This window comes from Mastacembelus armatus, chromosome 13 (assembly GCF_900324485.2).
Source record: "Mastacembelus armatus chromosome 13, fMasArm1.2, whole genome shotgun sequence".
Lineage (NCBI taxonomy): Eukaryota > Metazoa > Chordata > Actinopteri > Synbranchiformes > Mastacembelidae > Mastacembelus > Mastacembelus armatus.
In genome coordinates, this window is record NC_046645.1 from 2,719,812 (window position 1) to 2,738,528 (window position 18,717).

At 41.0% G+C, this 18,717-nt stretch overlaps 2 protein-coding genes across 4 annotated transcripts; one reads left to right on the top strand and one right to left on the bottom strand.

The window, feature by feature from the left end:
- Window positions 1-3,721: 3,721 nt before the first annotated feature.
- gucy2f (guanylate cyclase 2F, retinal) lies at window positions 3,722-12,059 on the top strand. Its single transcript, XM_026292000.1, has 18 exons — window positions 3,722-4,463; window positions 4,958-5,259; window positions 5,934-6,288; window positions 6,450-6,534; window positions 7,160-7,256; window positions 7,382-7,507; window positions 7,595-7,675; window positions 7,886-8,062; window positions 8,195-8,351; window positions 8,576-8,725; window positions 9,393-9,541; window positions 9,649-9,812; window positions 9,907-10,099; window positions 10,236-10,410; window positions 10,804-10,902; window positions 10,988-11,082; window positions 11,173-11,258; window positions 11,978-12,059. Exons 1-18 carry the CDS (start codon window positions 3,722-3,724, stop codon window positions 12,057-12,059), a joined length of 3,315 nt encoding a protein of 1,104 aa, XP_026147785.1.
- Window positions 12,060-14,434: 2,375 nt separating this feature from the next.
- On the bottom strand, window positions 14,435-18,409 carry serpinh1b (serpin peptidase inhibitor, clade H (heat shock protein 47), member 1b). 3 transcript variants are annotated; one of them, XM_026299141.2, is made up of 8 exons: window positions 18,304-18,409; window positions 17,616-17,647; window positions 16,702-16,851; window positions 16,409-16,601; window positions 16,007-16,277; window positions 15,794-15,892; window positions 15,442-15,674; window positions 14,435-15,353 (listed from the first exon to the last, which is right to left on the bottom strand). In XM_026299141.2, exons 3-8 carry the CDS (start codon window positions 16,818-16,820, stop codon window positions 15,051-15,053), a joined length of 1,218 nt encoding a protein of 405 aa, XP_026154926.1. In that variant the 5' UTR covers window positions 16,821-16,851; window positions 17,616-17,647; window positions 18,304-18,409; the 3' UTR covers window positions 14,435-15,050. The 3 variants fall into 3 exon arrangements, with proteins under 3 accessions (XP_026154926.1, XP_026154927.1, XP_026154924.1); XM_026299142.2 differs by lacking the exon at window positions 17,616-17,647 and having other exon boundaries at window positions 18,304-18,403; XM_026299139.2 differs by lacking the exon at window positions 18,304-18,409 and having other exon boundaries at window positions 17,616-18,297.
- Window positions 18,410-18,717: the final 308 nt, after the last annotated feature.

Sequence of the window (18,717 nt, forward strand, 5' to 3'; positions counted from 1 at the left end):
CACATGAAGAGAGAAGCTGAAAGACCGTGTTGCGCAACAAGGCAGCGGTTTGTTTAGTTCTGAAATTAATTTTGATGACTGTGATATAGAAAACAACGTGAACGGAAACCCACACTTTTCCTGTTCCTCTCGGATATCATCTGCTTCTTTAGAGAAATTAGAGTTAGGCAACAGGCCCTGCAGATTTAACTAGGCCTATGTAAAGTAATATGAGAGTGACTGCCCAGCAGCAAAACATTGCAATCAAAACAGTCTTTTCCAAACCTAAATGTTACAGGAGAGTACAGTGCAACCTGTAACACAATAACGCCCAGTACATCAAGTATGTCAACATTATGACAACACCCTGCTGCATGAGATAGGTTCCCAAAACAGCAGAATCATAAACAGACGGGTCAACGGAGATGAATTTTAGTGAACATCTGTTGCTGCTCATGCAGTGCTGATGGGCCTCCTCTCTTTATCTGCGCCTGCAGCCATTGTTTTCCTCATGACAGCATTGCAGCACACACACACACACACACACACACGCTACAGTAGTACAAACACACACAGCCTCCCTAGGGTACACACAAACTAAACAACGAAGGCCAGCGTTTTAAAAAGTGCATGGTTCTTGTTTTCTCTCAAATAGAAATGGAGGTCAGAGGAAGTTGTGAAGAACTTATAGTGAGATGTAATTTGGTGTAACGCACATAGCTAATTTCACACACACACACACAGTTCCACGGTGTAAAGGTAAGATGGGGGCACAGGCAGATAGTTAGATAATAATCTGTAAAAAAGAATAAATCAAATTGAAACTGTACATGATGCTGAACATCCTAAAGCAACAGGACCCAGGTGGACAATCCCTTACATTAATGCTTCATCAGTTTTTACTCTTTGTATAGTTTTCATCTCTTCAGTCTCAACACACTGAATCCATCAAGTATTAATTAAAGCTCCGTTACACTGAACATTACTGTCAGTCCTAAAGTACAGCATGCCCCAACTGTTTTGTTTGGAAAGCAGGATGAATAATAGTAACTAGCATTTAAATCATGGACATACTGCTGTGCACTCCACTATAAAAAATAATAACCATATAATGGGTGTTTGCTGGTTAAGGACACAAGCTCCAGTCTGCATATAGTACATTACATATGTACAGTATATCCACTAGATGGCGCTCAAGTTAGAGCCATCTTCTAATAAATTTATTGTGTAGTTCCCCAGCAAAGACAAAACAGACCGGAGAAATCAACCCACTTAGCACAAGCAAACTTTAACAGAAAGTAACAGTAAAATAGCATGACAACAACCAGTATTAATTCATAATTTAGATGAAACTACCAGACATGTTAATGAATGTGGGTACTTCACAAAAAGGTTTCATCTAAATACAGTGTAAAATTAGGACTGATAATGGTATTGATCTTCCATTAATCCCAAAATTGACACATTATGAATTTAGCCAAAAAAGGTTTTCCCTTGTTCTCTATTAAAAAACTATTTTTTTTATTACCTCACTATTTTAATTTTATGTTTTATAAATTATATCTATTTGAATTTATTATTTTTTGATTGTATAGAGTGTTTGTTTTTTCTTTACAAACTGTCCAATTCAGAATGCAGATCTCACCAGGAGAAGCATCACATGCGTTCATTGCTCACTGTGTGGACATTACGCTGTGTCATCATTTCTGGGCCTCTATTCCTGGATGCGGTACAGCGGTGTCAAGGTGTTACATTTAAGAAGCTCATCAGCTTAGATGGGATATAGGTCGTCAACGGTTGAATCGCTTTCCTTCTCCTTTAGCACACAATGTAAGGGCATATTTACCATTTCTACAATAGCTTGTTGACAGTCAAGTCAAGTTTAAAATAACTGTGTTTTGTGGGAAATGTCACAAACAAGTGTGTTTTTAATTCTTGTTGGAGACTTTATATTGACTTACATTTCCGTAATCTAACCTTAACCACTACCTGCATAACCCCAACCTCACCCTAACCTCACCCTAACCCTGACCTTTCTCTAAGCTTACATCAAGTCATCATCATAAAATACAATGATTTACATGGTGGGGACCAGCATGTGGTCCCAGCAATGTAAGTGTGTAAGCAGGTTTCAGTTCCCACAGTGTAAGTAACGCCAGGTGCACGCACACACACACACACACATATACACACACACACACACACACACACACAGACATGCAGAGAGAACAATGGGTCTCTCTTTCTGACACACACTCCTACAGTTGTAGCCTGATGATGCTATTCACCGTTTCTAAACATAAGCATATAGGCTATGCTATAGGCTATCACTATTTTCCATCATCATATGTAACATAAAAATATATGCTAAACAATATTTCATGAAAGTCTCTCTATTTAATTTATCAGTGAATGGTCTGACATGGATTTGTTAAGTCATCAATCCAACCCATATTTTGTCTGTCATCCAAAGGTTGATGTTGTGGCAACCAGCTGTTCTTGGACTAATTTTCCAGTCAGGCTGTTACACCAGTGGAGTCTTTCCAAAAAAAACTGCTGAAAGGACTGACACAGGCAAAACACATCAGAACTCATGACACCCACAGGGAGAGCCCTTCGTTATCGTTAATTACTCCCACTCCACCAGGGTTCAAATTCATTTAATCTGTGGGACCTGCTCTGGGCATATTAGACCAATTAAAGCACGGTTCACGTGTCTAACTGCAATATGGCTGAGGTGTCTCTATGGCAAAAAATGACATCAGAAAGTAAACATTTATCAGTATATGTGTGTGTTGAGCTCTCTGCTATGTTGTATTTTAGGTTATTAATTTAATGAATCATGTATCACATTTTTATCATGTCAGTGACTTCATTTCCAGAGAAGACTAATAGTTTGATTGGTGGAAAAAGGCCTTGTTGCCACCTTTAGCCTACATGATAAAAAGGCTTTTAGAGTAGACTAAGGCCTCCTGTCAATCCTCTTATTTTGTGCCTCACTGAAAATGGATTAGTGAGTTACACCTACATTTTGGCCCCGGGTCACTTTGGAGGGATTTGATTGAATTGGCCTGTAGCTGACACTGGCCCTGCTATATGGCTAATACATCAAAAAGTCTACTTTTCCATAAGTCTTTTTGGGGATATTGCTCATCTTTGGATCGATATGCTTTTTCTTAACTCGTGTTGGATCATGTGATATCATTTGTTTTTTGTTTGTTTTTATAAATACACATATGACAGAAAAGTAAAGCCACGGTTTTGTTGAGATATGTTGCCTGTGACTCTGTTTGTGAAAACGCACGGGAGCCTTCAGAGGCGCTGACTGCGGGACTAAGTAGCTCTCCAGGGTGCTGAAGTTGTCTCCAGACGCGACGGACGCAGCGCCCGTGCCCTGCCTGTCACTTTCAGCCTATAATCCAAACAAACGCGATGACTTGGCTGCGTCTTCACCAGAGCGGATCCACGCATCCCCGGGGTGAATAGGTGAGGTCTGGGGATGGTTAGCTGACGAAAAGCAGGACACCTGTAAGGTTCTCTCATCGGACCCAGAAACTGTCCTGATGGCATCAACAAACTCGTAAGTGGCTCTTTTTTTTGACCCATTAAAGTTTTTATTTTAAAACTGGAAGAGACCCAGCGCATTTGTTTCCATCTGTTTAACAGGTGGCATCGGTGTAACTGATAAGTCAGTTGAACGTCCTTGACACCAGTTGGACACTTTGGACACCCTGGAAGGACAATGCAACATATTCCTCCTAATTTCAGAGGGGGACTATGGGAGTCCAAGCATCAATGCATACCCGTAATTAAAAGTAGACCAACTCCAACGACACTGGCCTTTTACAATGTTCTGCTGTTGGTGCTCCTCGGTGTGTTGGCGTTCCCTTGTTGCGTCCGCTGTTTAATATTCAAAGTGGGGGTCTTGGGGCCTTGGAACTGCGACCCACTGTATTACAGGGCCCAGCCTGCTGAGGCAGCCCGGCTCGCTGTAAGTAGGATAAACGCAGATCTCAGTCTTGATCTGGGGCTGACAATGGACTTTGTCATCCTCCAAGAGTCGTGTGAAACCTCCAAAGCCCTCACTGCCTTTATTTACTATGAGGAAATGGCCGATGCGTTTTTGGGCCCGGTTAACCCCGGATACTGTGTTTCAGCTTCTCTGTTGGCCAAAAACTGGAATAAGGCCGTCTTCTCCTATGGCTGTCTTAACTATGAGCTGGACCGCGCAGCAGGATACCCCACATTTGCGAGGACGGTGCCATTTCCCACTGATGTGCTGTTCACTGTGTTTAAACACTTTAGATGGGCTAACTTTGTGGTGGTCTCCTCTAATGAGGATATCTGGGTGGACACCGCCTGGAGAGTGGCCGCTGCTCTGAGGAGCAAAGGGCTTCCCGCTGGTTTGGTCGCACCTATTGGTATAAATGAAAGCGAGGTGGAGAGCACACTGAGACGCATCCAGAGCGCAGGAGCGATCAGGGGTGAGTCAGTGAGGAAAGTGACACGGGAGCTGTGTAGATTATTACAGTCATGTGTGTTTAGGAGACACAAGTATATCACGAAGTAAATGAGATCACAGTGTGTTGGCAGAATGTTGTTATGGTGGATTTACCAAAAATAAACAACCTGCAATGTAAAAACATGGGGAGCAGGTGTTACATCACAAATGAACTAACTCCTATAACTGCATAGCAAACTATCAACTGGCCCCTTTGCTCCATCAGATTATTCTCACATCCCAGGAGTTGACATGTGTTTTCATCAGCAATCACTTCTTTTTTTGTTTGGTTTGTTTGTTATGGAGATGTTGTGCCAAGTTTCAAGTATAGTATTTCAAACATGGTATTTCTGCACGAATCATCTATGAAAACTGTACAATCTGACCTGAGACTGAGTTCAGTCATCTCATCATTCTACATACATCCATAAAATGCATGTTAGCACGCCACCACTGTTTTTTATTTGTCTGTTGCAGTCATCATAATGTGTATGCACTCAGTCCTGCTTGGAGGGGAGCAGCAAGCCAGTTTCCTTCTCAAGGCGCAGAAAATGGGCCTTACCTCAGGGAAGTATGTGTTTCTTCCCTACGACACCCTCCACTATAGCGTGCCCTATACCAACGTTTCCTACTTCCCCCTGCAAAACAACAGTAGGCTGAGGGAGGCCTACGATGCTGTGCTCACTATCACTATGGCCTCTGAGCCTCTGTCCTTCAATGATGCATTCAGTGCTGCCAAGAGGAGTGGGGAGTTGAGGCTAGATGTACAGGCAGAGCAGGTAGGAACTGCTTCACATATTACAGACACATCAAAGTCAAAGTTTGCTTTATTGTCAATTCTGCCACATGTGAAGCTCATACAGAGAATCAAAGTTTCGTTACTCTCAGACCCTTGGTGCATACAGATAAACTCTAAACACTAAACAGTGCAATGTAAAAATTACAAATAAGGGCACGCAAATAAACTTAGATACGGAAAAGTAAAAAGATAAGTACAGTATATACATATGAAGTCTAATTCTACAAAGTCCTCAATGTGTGGAGTAAATTCAAATGCTCGGTAAAAATTATCAGGTTTATTCTTCTATTTTTCCAACATATTTTTAAAACAGCACCACAACTGCATAAGGGCAGAATCCAGTGAAACACAGAGTTCAATGAAATTTCCAATGTGCATTTTCCAATGAATATCAATGATATATTCTCTGTCATTAGGAAAAATGTTTTTCCTCTTGCCTATGTCCACAAACCTGGCATAGTATTTAGACTTGAATTAATGCTTATCATTTCAAACCATCCTAAATTTAGTGTTCACCTCTATTATTGATCAGTTTATTTCAGCCTAAATTTGAAACATTCAACAACATGCTGCACTATTTTCTAAGAATGTAAGAACACGCCATGTCTTTTCTTTTGCCCTTACCATATTAAAAACCTTTGATTATTCTTGCAGGTTAACCCGCTGTTTGGGACCATCTATAACAGCATCTACCTGTTGGCTAAATCCATCCACAATGCCAGGAGAGCCGGCATGCAGCTGTCAGGCTCGAACATAGCCTACTTCACAAAGAACACAACATTCGGTGGCTTCAACCAAAAGATCCAGGTGGACGTTGGTGGGAAGGTCACGACCAACTATGTCATCCTGGACACTGACAACAAGGGGAGTCAGCTATACCAGACCTATCTGGTGGACCTAACATCTGAAGTGCTTCGCTTTGCGGGGAAGTCCATTAATTTTCCAGGAGGATCCCCTCCACCATCTGATTCCAGCTGCTGGTTTGACACTAATAACATCTGCACAGGAGGTAGGATGCTTTATGTATATAAATTCATGCCTGTGAGTATGACAGCTCATGGATTTGTATGAATGTGTTTGGTCTAGTCTTCAGTCTTATGGTGTTTTCTTAATTCATATTTATCATTTATTCCTCAATCCCCACATCAAGTTACCTGTTTTTATCATCAGGTGTGGAGGTCACCTACATCATAGTGGTACTGGCTGTCGTCTTGGCTCTGGCTGTAGGAGGGATCAGTATAAGTCTTTATATCAGGTACAGCTTGTAAATGCAAACAGATTGATGTGCACTTTCATTCTCCACTTTCCACCTTCTGGAAGGGGTTTTGCATCAGATGAGATGCATTTGTAATCTCTATGGTGTGATGTGTAACATCTGCACTATAACAGATGGGCTGTTTAAATGCTTCAGAGCTGAAAGGGAAGATTGATGGAACAGGCCCCTCAAGCATTAGTCCAGACAGAGATAATCTCTAAAACAGAAGAAAGATCACACTAAAGCTTGTTTTATAGATCTATTTTTTAAATTGTTCCCAAAAGTTGCACTAAAATAAAGTGTTTGAATAAACGGTCATCCACACTGAGTTCTGGAGTTCAACCAAACTCCTGATTTCCTTGACCAAAGGCAACAGAGCAACGCAACATTTACTCTGAGCAAGTGCTTAAAACAATATTACATGAGCTCATGTAAATGTCTCCTTTAAAGCCAGAGACATGTCTTACCATACGCTAACATGAACCTGAAAGTAGTTCTCATATAAAATAAGAACTTACATATTTGTCATCGTGCTTTGCTCCAAAGATGATCTCCAAGATAATTTTAGGAAACTGACGGCCACTGGTTGAGTTGAATTATTATCTTTCCTGAATCTCACTGGCAGGAGGAGACTTCAACAAATCCAGCTGGTTAAAGGTCCCAATCGAATCCTTCTCACTCTAGAGGATCTCACTTTCATCAATCCTCAGCTTAGCAAGAAGGTAAGACCAGTATTCAATATAATGTTAGACATGAACACGTTGTTTTATGAACCAGTTGTCCATGGTTTTAGTTCTTTCTGTTTCTCATCTCTATCACATCTCACTCTGGTGTTTGGTGTCCACAGAAAATCACTTTAGAGGATCTGAGTGACTCTAAAAGTGCTCTGGAGGACAAATCTGCAGACCCCTCCCATTCTGTTAACAGCATTCAGGCAGCAACCCATGAGACTACCAATGTAGCTGTGTATGAGGTAGATTACACTGAAACTGTCGTGTGTGTGGAAGACACTGCTCAAAACAAAATGATGGCTCCCACTAAAATAGACTTTCTCTTCCAGGGTGACTGGGTTTGGTTGAAGAAATTTGGAGTGGGACAGTTCAAGGAAGTGAAGCAAAGCACCACAAAGATTTTTACGAAGGTAGAGCAGCACAGCTAAATCTGTGCAAAACACAGTCCCACCGGCACAGAACTGCACTTTCACTGTCATTGGGTGGTCTGGAAATGTTACATGACGTCATACATATAAATAGGATATTTCTGTAATAATAAGTTCTATGTAAACACACAATATATGACCAAAAACCTTTCTTTACATAACTCTGTTAATCTTGTTTACCTCATCTTTCAGATGAAAGACCTTCGAAACGAGAACGTTAATCCATTCATTGGCTTCTTTTCGGACTGCTCCATGTTTGCGGTGGTGACAGAGCACTGCTCCCGGGGCAGTCTGCAGGACCTGCTGAGGAATGAAGACGTTAAATTAGACTGGATGTTCAAGTCCTCACTTTTGCTAGATCTTATTAAGGTAACCGTGAATATACAGCATCGTTGTTGAAATGATGAAGCTTTTGTAACAACCCCACTGATGTCTTTTGTATTATTACCTGATTTAAGTTTTCTATGAAGAGCAAAACAGTTTGATGTGTTCTGCTTTTAGGGTATGAAATACCTTCACCACAGAGAATTCGCCCATGGCAGACTAAAATCTCGTAACTGTGTGGTAGATGGTCGTTTTGTCCTCAAGATCACTGACTATGGCTTCAATGAGCTGCTGGAGTCTCAGAAAGCTCCTCTAGAAGAACCTCCACCTGAAAGTACTTTATATCCTTACTGTCCAGAACTATGCATATTCTCCTCTGTATGTAAAGTACATTATTTAGAAAGAACCAATCTGGTTTTCAGTCTACACAAGTCCAGTAATTGTTCTATCTACAGCATAATTGCTTTTTAATTTACATATACAGCCAATTATTGAAAAAAGGCACAACTGAAATGTATTATAGTTCCTAGTGACAACTTTTTCCTTTGTTATACTCAGATCTATTTTGGACGGCTCCAGAATTCCTAAGGGACCCTGCGAGCACTCGCAAAGGGACCTACAAGGGAGATGTGTACAGTTTTTCTATTATCCTTCAAGAGGTGGTGGTGAGAGGGCCACCATACTGCATGCTGGGTCTACCACCTGAAGGTGTGTATCCATTACAGTGGAGGAGATGAAAAGGTTTTTTCTTTGAAATTCAACACACCAGAGATTTCAGGAACATGTCTCCAGTGTTTACATCTAGGGCTGCACCTTTCGTCGAGTCAAGTATTTTACCAAATATTTCAGTGATTACTCGAATAATCAGATAAAATTTACATTTGTATTTTTAAACAATAACACTACTGTGTAAATGACATGTTAGCTTAAAATGACGTTAGCTTGTGACGGCTCCGCTGGGTGAACTGTTCTGGGTCACAACTGGATGTTTTCTGTCCAGATGTTGAAGCTTTGACTATGTTCTGTTGTGGTTCTCCTGTTCTACTTTACAATAGACGCATTGCACCGTGTTGTCATCTTATTTAAGGACGGTGTCGCTCTCTGCTATAGCGCCAACTCTTGATACGGAAATGCGTTGTGCGACAGTGATTATGGTCCGTGTGGAACAATGATCCCTATGCGTAGCAGTAATTAAACGAATATTCGAGGAAAATTCGAATTAACAATTTACTCGGGTATTTGGTGCAGCCCTATTTACAACATTTTAATGTAGCTCTAATAAACATGCAGAGACATTGACGTGAGAGTGTATTGATATATATTCGAGCTTAACCCTGGAGTTATATGTTCAAGGTCTCCTTGGTCTTCTCTCCAGAAATCATTCGTAAGGTGAAGAAGCCTCCTCCAATGTGCCGACCCACCGTGGCCCCAGACCAGGCTCCTCTGGAATGTATCCAGCTGATGAAGCAGTGCTGGAGTGAACTTCCTGACCGCAGACCAGCATTTAATGAGATCTTTGACAGGGTAACCTTTTTTCAGTTTATTTTTTCATAGCTTAAAGCTATTACCACACCCATTTAAAGAATATTATACATGTTGACTATAATGGTTCTGTATTATTTTTAAACTAGTTCAAGATAATCAACAAAGGTAAGAAGACCAACATCATTGACTCGATGCTGAGGATGCTGGAGCAGTATAGTTCCAACCTGGAGGACCTCATCAGAGAGCGAACAGAAGAGCTGGAGGTGGAAAAACAGAGAACAGAGAAGTTATTGTCAGAGATGCTTCCACCGTGAGTTAACTAACACAAACACTATGATCAAATTCATGAAAGAAATGTACCAAGTCTCTGTTTTATGTAACATTTCTGTCTCATTGTCGTCCAGGTCTGTGGCTGAGGCTCTGAAGACCGGTGCAACAGTGGAGCCAGAATACTTTGACCAGGTGACAATATACTTCAGCGACATTGTGGGTTTCACCACCATCTCCTCACTCAGCGACCCCATTGAGGTGGTCGACCTTCTCAATGACCTCTACACACTGTTTGATGCCGTGCTCAGTAACCACGATGTGTACAAGGTCAGGAGGCATGCTCATAGTAGTTTCTTCAAAAATAAGAGATGTTTTTATGAAGATGTTGAGTTTAAACTCCCCTGTGCATTTTTGAAACAACACATCGATGTGTCCGTATCTAAATAAATATGCTGTGGCCCAGGTGGAGACCATTGGTGATGCTTACATGGTAGCATCAGGCCTGCCAAAGAGAAATGGCAACAAGCATGCTGCTGAGATCGCCAACATGTCTTTGAACATCCTCAGCTCAGTGGGAACCTTCCATATGCGGCACATGCCAGACGTGCCTGTCAGGATAAGAATAGGGCTCCACTCAGGTGAGATGGTCCAAAGTCATTATCACAGCTTTTACAATCACAGTTTTATCTTTCTGCTCCACTTGAGCCAGTGACCAACACTTTGCACATAATAAGGAAATTCTCAAATGTGGGGGTGACTGTGGGACTTATTTGGTCCTTGCTGTTTTGTCTTATTATAGCATGTAATAGTGGTTCACCTCTATATTGAAATTAGACTCTGGTGTGGAGGTGCACCAGCTGTCTACAAAAGGTGGTCTGTCTTACTTTTTTGGTAAACACACAATTCATCTAACAGATCAGTGTGTAAGGCTGCCATACTGTCAATCAAAAGAAAAATAGAAAAAGAGTAGAATTATTACATATATGTATATAAGTTTTCTCATAGGATGACCTCAGTTTGTGCATTTGCAGGGCCATGTGTTGCTGGAGTGGTGGGTTTGACTATGCCTCGGTACTGCCTTTTTGGAGACACTGTCAACACTGCCTCTCGTATGGAATCCACTGGGCTGCGTGAGTATCTTGCAGACAGCCTGCACCATGATTTGTTGTGCTGTTTTTCATGTTTTCTTCAGGTTCAATCACTTCCTCTCTCCAGCTTATAGAATCCATGTGAATATGAGCACTGTGAAGATCCTCCATTCTCTCAATGAGGGTTATAAAATAGAAGTGAGAGGCAAGACAGAGCTGAAGGTAATACTGCGTGTTTGTCAGTGGATACAGATATTTTAGAGAAGACTATCAGACTCTGCTAATCCATGCCTTGTTTTTTTTTTCTTGCAGGGTAAAGGTGTTGAAGAGACTTACTGGCTTGTGGGGAAAACAAACTTTACAAAGCCTTTGCCAAAACCTCCAGAGATCAAACCAGGGTACGGCTCAGATTCTCTGTTACTCCTTGTAATCGTGGCATGGCTAATTAATTTTTATTAAACAACATATATACAAATTCATCATTGTAATATCTCACTCGATTTTATATTGTATATTGCAAGAAACACATTTATGAGACACACCATCCACCTGATCTAAAGTTGCATTAATGAACCTCTGCTAACTCGTGTAAACTGCAACTATCCACATGTTACTTCAGGGAAGACAATCACGGGCTGAACATTGAGGATCTAGCTGCGTACAAGAGAAAAAAAGCTGAGAAAAAGGCTTGATCTTCTTAGACCAAACACAGGAGGTAGAGACTTGTGGTGTAAATGTTACTGTGGCTGTGAGTTTGTTGTGACCAAACACAATCTCTGAGCTTACACGCATGCAATAACCTCTCATTGACTGCTTTGTGATCTAGTAATCCTATTAATCTCTTGATCTTGTAACCTTCCACAGCTTCTTAAGCCGACTGGGGAAATCCCTCTTTGTTCTTTGATTTAGTGTTTCTGCTTGGCACATTTTCATTCATTAGTCCTCATTTATTTTACTGTTTGTGGCAGAATTTGTTTTTCTTTCTTCAGCCTTTTTGTCTGTCTTGTGTTACGCTTTCACAGCATTTCCATGTGTTTGATTCCCGCAGCTTTGCTTAAAAGCAGAAGTGCCCATAAAACAAAATAATGATTTTAACTCCACCTTCTGTCCTAACTAGGGATAACTGGCAGGAAATGGTGACAGAGGAGGTCAAGACACTTTTTCGCAAAGCCAACAGGCAGGTGGATAAAAAGGTCTGAGTGAAGAAAGTGAAGGACAGATGTAAAAGAAGCAAAACCTGAGGAGAAGAAGAGAGTCACACATGTCCAGAGAAAGAGAGAAACAAAGAACTGGGAGGGGCAGGCAGAGGACAATAAGCACCACCTACCCTAATGCAGACTTCTTTAAGAGGATTGTACATCCACTGGCTAATCTGCCTGAAGCCAGCGCAGCAGAACACGACGGTGCTAATATAATGAGTGCTGTTGTGTTACCTGCCAATGTACCTGCAGCCAGAATCACAAGGATGCTGCACTGCTCCTTCTTGGAGGATTCACTCATCCATTCCTACCTGCACTCACCGGCCACTGAGTGGTCAACTTTTTAAAGGGCAACCACAGGTTCAACCGTCAGAAGATTGAACACCCTAAACGCCTATTTCCAAATGTTGTTTTCTGTCGATAATGTCTGTTTTTAGTTTGTAATTGGAAACTAATAATATAGATGTGGATGCTCTGGCTGAATATTATATGTTGTTAGCTCTCCAAAGTTTGGATGAAAAAGCTGCTAATGCATATTATTATCAAAAGAGAAAACAAAACATCTGCCACTGTTATATCTACTGTACTGACACTGAAAGACTAGAGAGTCAGTCCAGTCTGTCTGAATCTATTGCTACAAATTATTTTAGCTCTAACCCTTTTATTAGTCTGCGCTAATGACAGGGTGACAGCACTTGGAAAGCAAGGACCCTGCAGTGAGCGTTAATGTTTTGCTCTGTCCGTTTTCTGTAATAGTCAGTGGAATTAAAATTTCCTTTAGTTAAACCATTTCCAAAGTGCTCTGTAATGGATATATTCCAGTAGCACATGTCACTGTGATGCTTGGTGTCAGTGTCAGAGTCTGGTTAAATTAAACTGACTTATTTATTTGTTGTCTCTCAGTGAGTTGCTACTGCTGCTGTATTTGTTTGACATCAGTAACTGATTCATGATAGAAACTTTTGAGAAAAAAAAAAAAAAAAAGTTCATCAGGTAAATGATTTATGGCCATTCAACAATTCAGAATTTATTTTTTTGGTGTTATCACTTTTTCTACCACCTTTTGTCAATGCACACACACTGAGCCGATGCTCTCAAAGCTGTTTGATCTGAAACATCAAAAGTATTGATTAAAATGTCACAGTAAGTTTTTCATACAGGTTTATTTCATAATTCAAGAGAATAAAATATGTGCACAACTTTAAACATATTTCTGTTTTACTATGGTACATTTTAAAACTAAAAAAATTCATCCACTTGTTTTAACAAGAATATGGTGTGAGTGCTGTGCGCTGGCTAAAGAAGAGCGCCATCTGGTGTTCAGATCTTTCACTAAGGACCATTGAATGTTATTGCTCCTGAGGAAAAAATAAAAAACATAAAGCGAATGTAAATGTCCACTGCAGTTTTTAAAAATGGTGTGAAGATCTAAAGGAGAGCACACACACATCATAAATATGAAACAGAATAAGTAATAATAGTATTAAAACTGTATTTGATAAATGTGCATTTGTGAAGGTTTTGACCTCAACTCCAAATCTATTAGCTCTAGAGGCAGCTTAGTTCATGCTTGGTATACAAACAGAATCAGCGTCTGTCAGAAACGTGTATATTGTGTCATTTCTAGGTTTGTATTGTATCGTATAATAATACTACTCTGTAAAGTAATGGCCATACATACAGTATGACCTTAGAAATGAATTAAACAACTGATTGACTTTAATCATATTTATTTTGCTCCTTTTAGTTTTTATGACCAGATGGGGGTGCTACAGCTCTTTGCTTTGTAACTTGAGAAGCATTAGGTATTTTATTTGACTGTGCAAACCATAACTTATTTTATGATGGAGTTTTCATAATAAATGAAAAGAGGCATTTTTAGATGATGCTTTTTAGATTTTGCTTTGTGTGAAATGTGTTATACACTATGAGGTTTGATTCTTTTGTGGACATGATCTGTTGCAGCAACATCGTTATATTTGCTTTACATTGCTTTACGTGCTGGAACGACAGTCTCCTATTCACCATGAGAACCCCGTATTCCTGTTTTTTAAAAGTGCACTGTGTTTTGTCTCTTCTGCACTGACTTTACAATTTATGCCGGTGGGGGTGAGAGAAATGAACCACATAATTCTGTGGATGCTTATCTACAGGAGTTTAGACACATCAGGAGAAGGTCTGTCGTTGTCAAATCCCTGCATTCCAGACCTGAGAGGATTCTTATGACCTCCAGCGGTCCGGAAAGATTGTTATCCTTTTTCTTTGAGATGTTAACCCTAGCAAGCTCACATGCCTCTTCAACATGCCTGAGGGCTGTAGCGACTACATTTGGATGTTATTCAGACAGGACTAACAAAATACAACAGATGCACAAAGAGTATTTGTTTAATTTTTATTTAGAAATTGACACATTAATACATAATCACACAATTCCAATAGCTTTTTTGTGGGAAATACCTACAGCAAAAAAAAAAAAAAAAAGACAGAATGGTTGGCAACATAAATTATGGACCAGACACCACTGCCCTTTTTCCACTACAAACTCAAAGGAACAATTCAGTGCAGACTGGAGGCAAAATAATTGAAGCAGTGAGACAGAACTGTAGAACAAGATCTTTGATCTTTTTTTCTTTAAACATTAAAGATAATGAACGTGGACATAAATGGATCATAGGATGTAAAGAAAAAGAGATCATACTTAATATAAGCATGGTGTCTGTCGTGCTGAGTGTTCTGTCTTTATAGAAAGGCACAAATGTGTGTTTTACTGCATGAATAAGAACATCCAGGGGGCTTAAGACTGTGACCCAAAGATACAAATTTGTTCTATTGGAAGGATTACTGTGTCTTAAAACAACAAGCTCAGATACTCAGTCCACAGGTTACTTATTGGAATGTGCTCATGAGGTAACAATCTTACCAAAAATACACACACACGCTCACACGAGATCCTGACAAATTTCACAAAGTTGTTCAACACGGTTCATAATATTATAGCTCATCACGCATCTTGTCTCCTTTAGGTTTCACAACTCTGCCAATGTACAGGATGGAGTTGGTCTTGTTGTCCTTAACCAGGAAAATGAACGGGTGATCTGCATAGAAAAGTTTGGGGTTCCTCAGCTTCTCGCTGCCAAAGATGCTGGTGTCATATGGGTTTCCCTCTATGTCCAACTCCAGCGCTGAGGCGTGGAAGATGTTAGAGAGGTAGAGGTCCTTCTTTCCAGAGATGTTGGACAGGTCAGCCTTGGATTTGTCCACAGCCTCAGACAAGCCGAGCTCAGCCAGATGTTTCTGGAAAAATACAGAAATCAGTGTTGCTTAATGAGGTGTTGTTGGTCACTTTTTATGTTGTGACAACCATGAAATTGTCGCTATTTACCTGCAGATTGTGGCTGACTTCCACAGAGATTCTGGGGAGGGAGATAGCCACAGCTTTGTTCTCCATCTTGCTGAGCCAAGTGTCCACCTGCTTCCTTGTCAGGAGTTTCTCCAGGCGTTCCAGGGGCTCCAGGTGGTAGGGCATGATGAGGATCATAGATGCCTGCTTTTGGCCCAGAGGCATGTTCAGCACAAACAAACGGTTCTCTGTGTCCTCGTAGAAGTCATACAGACCTGTAAGAGCAGGTAGACAAATCAGATGTCTTATCATGTTTACCTTTTTGTTGAGTCTCTTATCATTTTTCAAGAAATGAATACATAAGATCAGACATAAAGATAAGGTAGGAACTCACCTGTGCGATGCATCATGGGAACTCCAACAGTGAAAGAGCGGGTAACCAGGAAACCGCGATTGTCCACCATTTTGTCATGGAACTTCTCTTCCCAGTGAGCTGTGGAATAAAAGATGAAAGACCAAATTACACACCAAGTAATTCTCCTGGTTCCTTTTATTACTGCTATGCTCAGAAATAAGGTTCCTAGTAAAAGGCCATATTAATACTCACGCTTGAAGAACATGGCGTTGACAATCGTGGCTCCATCAGGGTTCTGCACATCCTTAGTGATCTCAGGCAGCTTGCCATCTGTGGACTTGGCTGCCCACTCGTTGATGGAGTTCACCGCGCTCCTCTTGTCCCTGATGTTAATTTTTGAGTGGTCGCAGTTGTAATGCTTTTTGCTGGTTTTCACAAACTCCTCGGCAAAGGAGACAGAGCTGGGGCCATACAGGCGGTTGTTAATCTTCCAGGTAGTGTTGCGTTTCTTGGCATCGCTCACCTGGGAGGAAGCAACACATGATCACAAAGTTGCAAAAATGTGAAACTCCTGAGGGTCTATATTGAGGCTTTGTCCTCTTGAGGGACCTAAATAGGAATATTAAGAATAGCATGTAAGAAAAGAGTACTCACCTCGGACAGCAGCTCAGACAGCCCTGCATGCAGGTGCTCATCCTTCAGTTTGTCAGCACTGAGGACTGTTTTGGCCTGAGAGGCAGTGGAGGCTTTGCCACCAAGAGCCACTATCCCCAGAGAGGAGGCCACCACCACGGGAGAGATGAGGATGTTCTCTGTGCCCTTCTCCTTCGCTAAGTTGTGGTAAAGGCTGAATTAAAAAAAAAAAAAAAGATGTAACATTATCAATCAAAAACATTTATATGTTACAAACATATAGAACATACATGCTGAAAGTCACAGTAACATACCTGAAGGCCAGGTTGGCGCTGTTATCAGCCAGCGTGGTGGCATGGCTGCTCAGCTTCTTGTCCTCTGCAGAAGCCACGAGGGCTAACAGGCAAAGAGCTACAACATTAATCATCCACATCCTGTCTGTCTCCAAAAGCAGCTGTAGCAGCCTGCGAAAAAGGGGGGAAAAAGAAAACAACGTGTTTAACATTATGTAACCTGGGAGGGTTAAGTTAAATCCAGTGAAAAATACGTGTATTGTGTTAGAGATTGAAGCACATGTCAGAGTATCTCCTCAGAGTGAGTTTATGGAATTAATAAATATTCAGAACTCTATTCATTTGCCAAAGCTACATGTTTAACAGAAAGAACATGTGAAATTGCCAGGTCACAAATTTGGATGAGAAGCTGTAGAGGCAAGGCAGGATTGGCTCAACCCACACAGAAATCTGAGAATGCCTCCAGTTTGAGGCAGACATGTTCCTCGCCACGTCAGCACTCACTGCAGGCTGAGTTTTTCAGCTGGGCCTGTCGTCCACTCACAGTGAAGCGCCGTGCTGACTCTAGGTTGTAATATGAAGCCTCTGTCTTTTCTATACGTATTAAAATTGATGCAAACTGTTGCACATCTGCACTTTTGCTGACGTAGTAACAAATTCTTCTTGAGCCAGTAGAGGTAAGAATCAGAGGTAACTGTGTCGAGAAACAGTCCAGTCTGTGTAGCGGCTTTTGTCTCAGAGAAGGGCGTGGTGCCTGCTGCAGGCTATATCTAACTCACCTCATCACTTGTTCAAACAGAGGACAGATACATAGACTAAGGCTGTAATTAACCAGCTGCATTTCTGATTTCTCTCCACCCTTGCAGAGATTGTCTGCATGTCTGTTATTTGCATATTACTGATATAGTAAACAATTTTGCATTATGTTCGGATACCTTGAGATGTTTTGATGGCTGCGATTTTCATTCTGAAAGACAAGAGGTGTATGTAATAATCTCCAGAGCAGGCAGTGAAACATCATTTAGGCTCTGATGGAGACATATTTTCTACAAAGTCTGTGCCAAAATTCTACTTCCTGTATCCCAGTTTTCAACTTAGTTTGAAAACATTTCAGAATAAGTTAGTAATGTACTAGATGCTCATCATTCATTCACAATCCCGTTAAACAAGAGGCTGTTTTCATTGGCTGTGTGTGACCCAGAAAAAAACTTTCATCCAATCAGCCGTGCCACAGTGGCGCAACACCGATTTCTAGAGAAAAGACTGAACCTTTTATCATCAAAAAGTGATGGATTAGGGTTAAACAAAAAGCCAGACTTGATGCATGTACAGTATTTGTCTCAGTGAATTTGAATGTAGCCTGGAGAATGCAGGGGAAAAAAACTGCAAAGTAGTGACATTCATGAGGTAACAAAGAAAAAGTGAGCTCTTTTTTTGACTACAGAGAAACTAGAACAGTCTTTGAAATATGCAGGTCAAACAGCCAGAGAAAGAGCAATAGATTTCAAGCTGGTTAAAGTGTAAAAACACTGCACTGTAACTTTAAACCACTGAACAAAGCCTCCCATTCACCCTCTGCATTCCATAACAAAGCTTTATCTCCAGCTATCTTCGAATCCTTACCTGGCACAGATTTGCAGGGTTTCTCTTCTGAGTTGTGTCCTGTGGATAAAGTAACTCTAACACACTCCCTGCTCCCTATATACCCCGAGAGAGAATTTTCTAGAAGTGGGAATGGGATATTCAAATGAGGGCGTGTGGTTTTTTCTCAGGAAGTTGGGAGGGGACTGAACGAGAGGGGACGGGTGAGGGTAACTTCTCAGCACTGATCTGAGCTCAGCTGTTAAACTTTCCCATAAGTGGCTGCAGACAGAAACCCAGAGAAAATCTGGTTGAGGGTCAGATATGGCTGCTGATGCACAGAAATACTCCTGAGCCTTTAGATCCTAAAGTGGTTTGCTGACTCAATCTCCAACAATGGTTTCATCACATTTAAAAAAAATGATATAAGGTATGTATTAATATGAAATCAGTGAT

Excerpts from the sequence above, each read along its gene's own strand:
- serpinh1b (XM_026299139.2), bottom strand. The coding sequence starts at position 17,701 with ATGATGTTTCACTGCCTGCTCTGGAGATTATTACATACACCTCTTGTC. Across the intron at positions 16,278-16,408 it reads TGTCTGAGCTGCTGTCCGAG|GTGAGCGATGCCAAGAAACG; the intron begins GTGAGTACTCTT and ends GCTTCCTCCCAG. Across the intron at positions 15,893-16,006 it reads CAACGCCATGTTCTTCAAGC|CTCACTGGGAAGAGAAGTTC; the intron begins GTGAGTATTAAT and ends TTTATTCCACAG.
- gucy2f (XM_026292000.1), top strand. The coding sequence starts at position 3,722 with ATGCAACATATTCCTCCTAATTTCAGAGGGGGACTATGGGAGTCCAAG. Across the intron at positions 10,411-10,803 it reads AAGAATAGGGCTCCACTCAG|GGCCATGTGTTGCTGGAGTG; the intron begins GTGAGATGGTCC and ends GTGCATTTGCAG. Across the intron at positions 11,083-11,172 it reads GAGGCAAGACAGAGCTGAAG|GGTAAAGGTGTTGAAGAGAC; the intron begins GTAATACTGCGT and ends TTTTTCTTGCAG.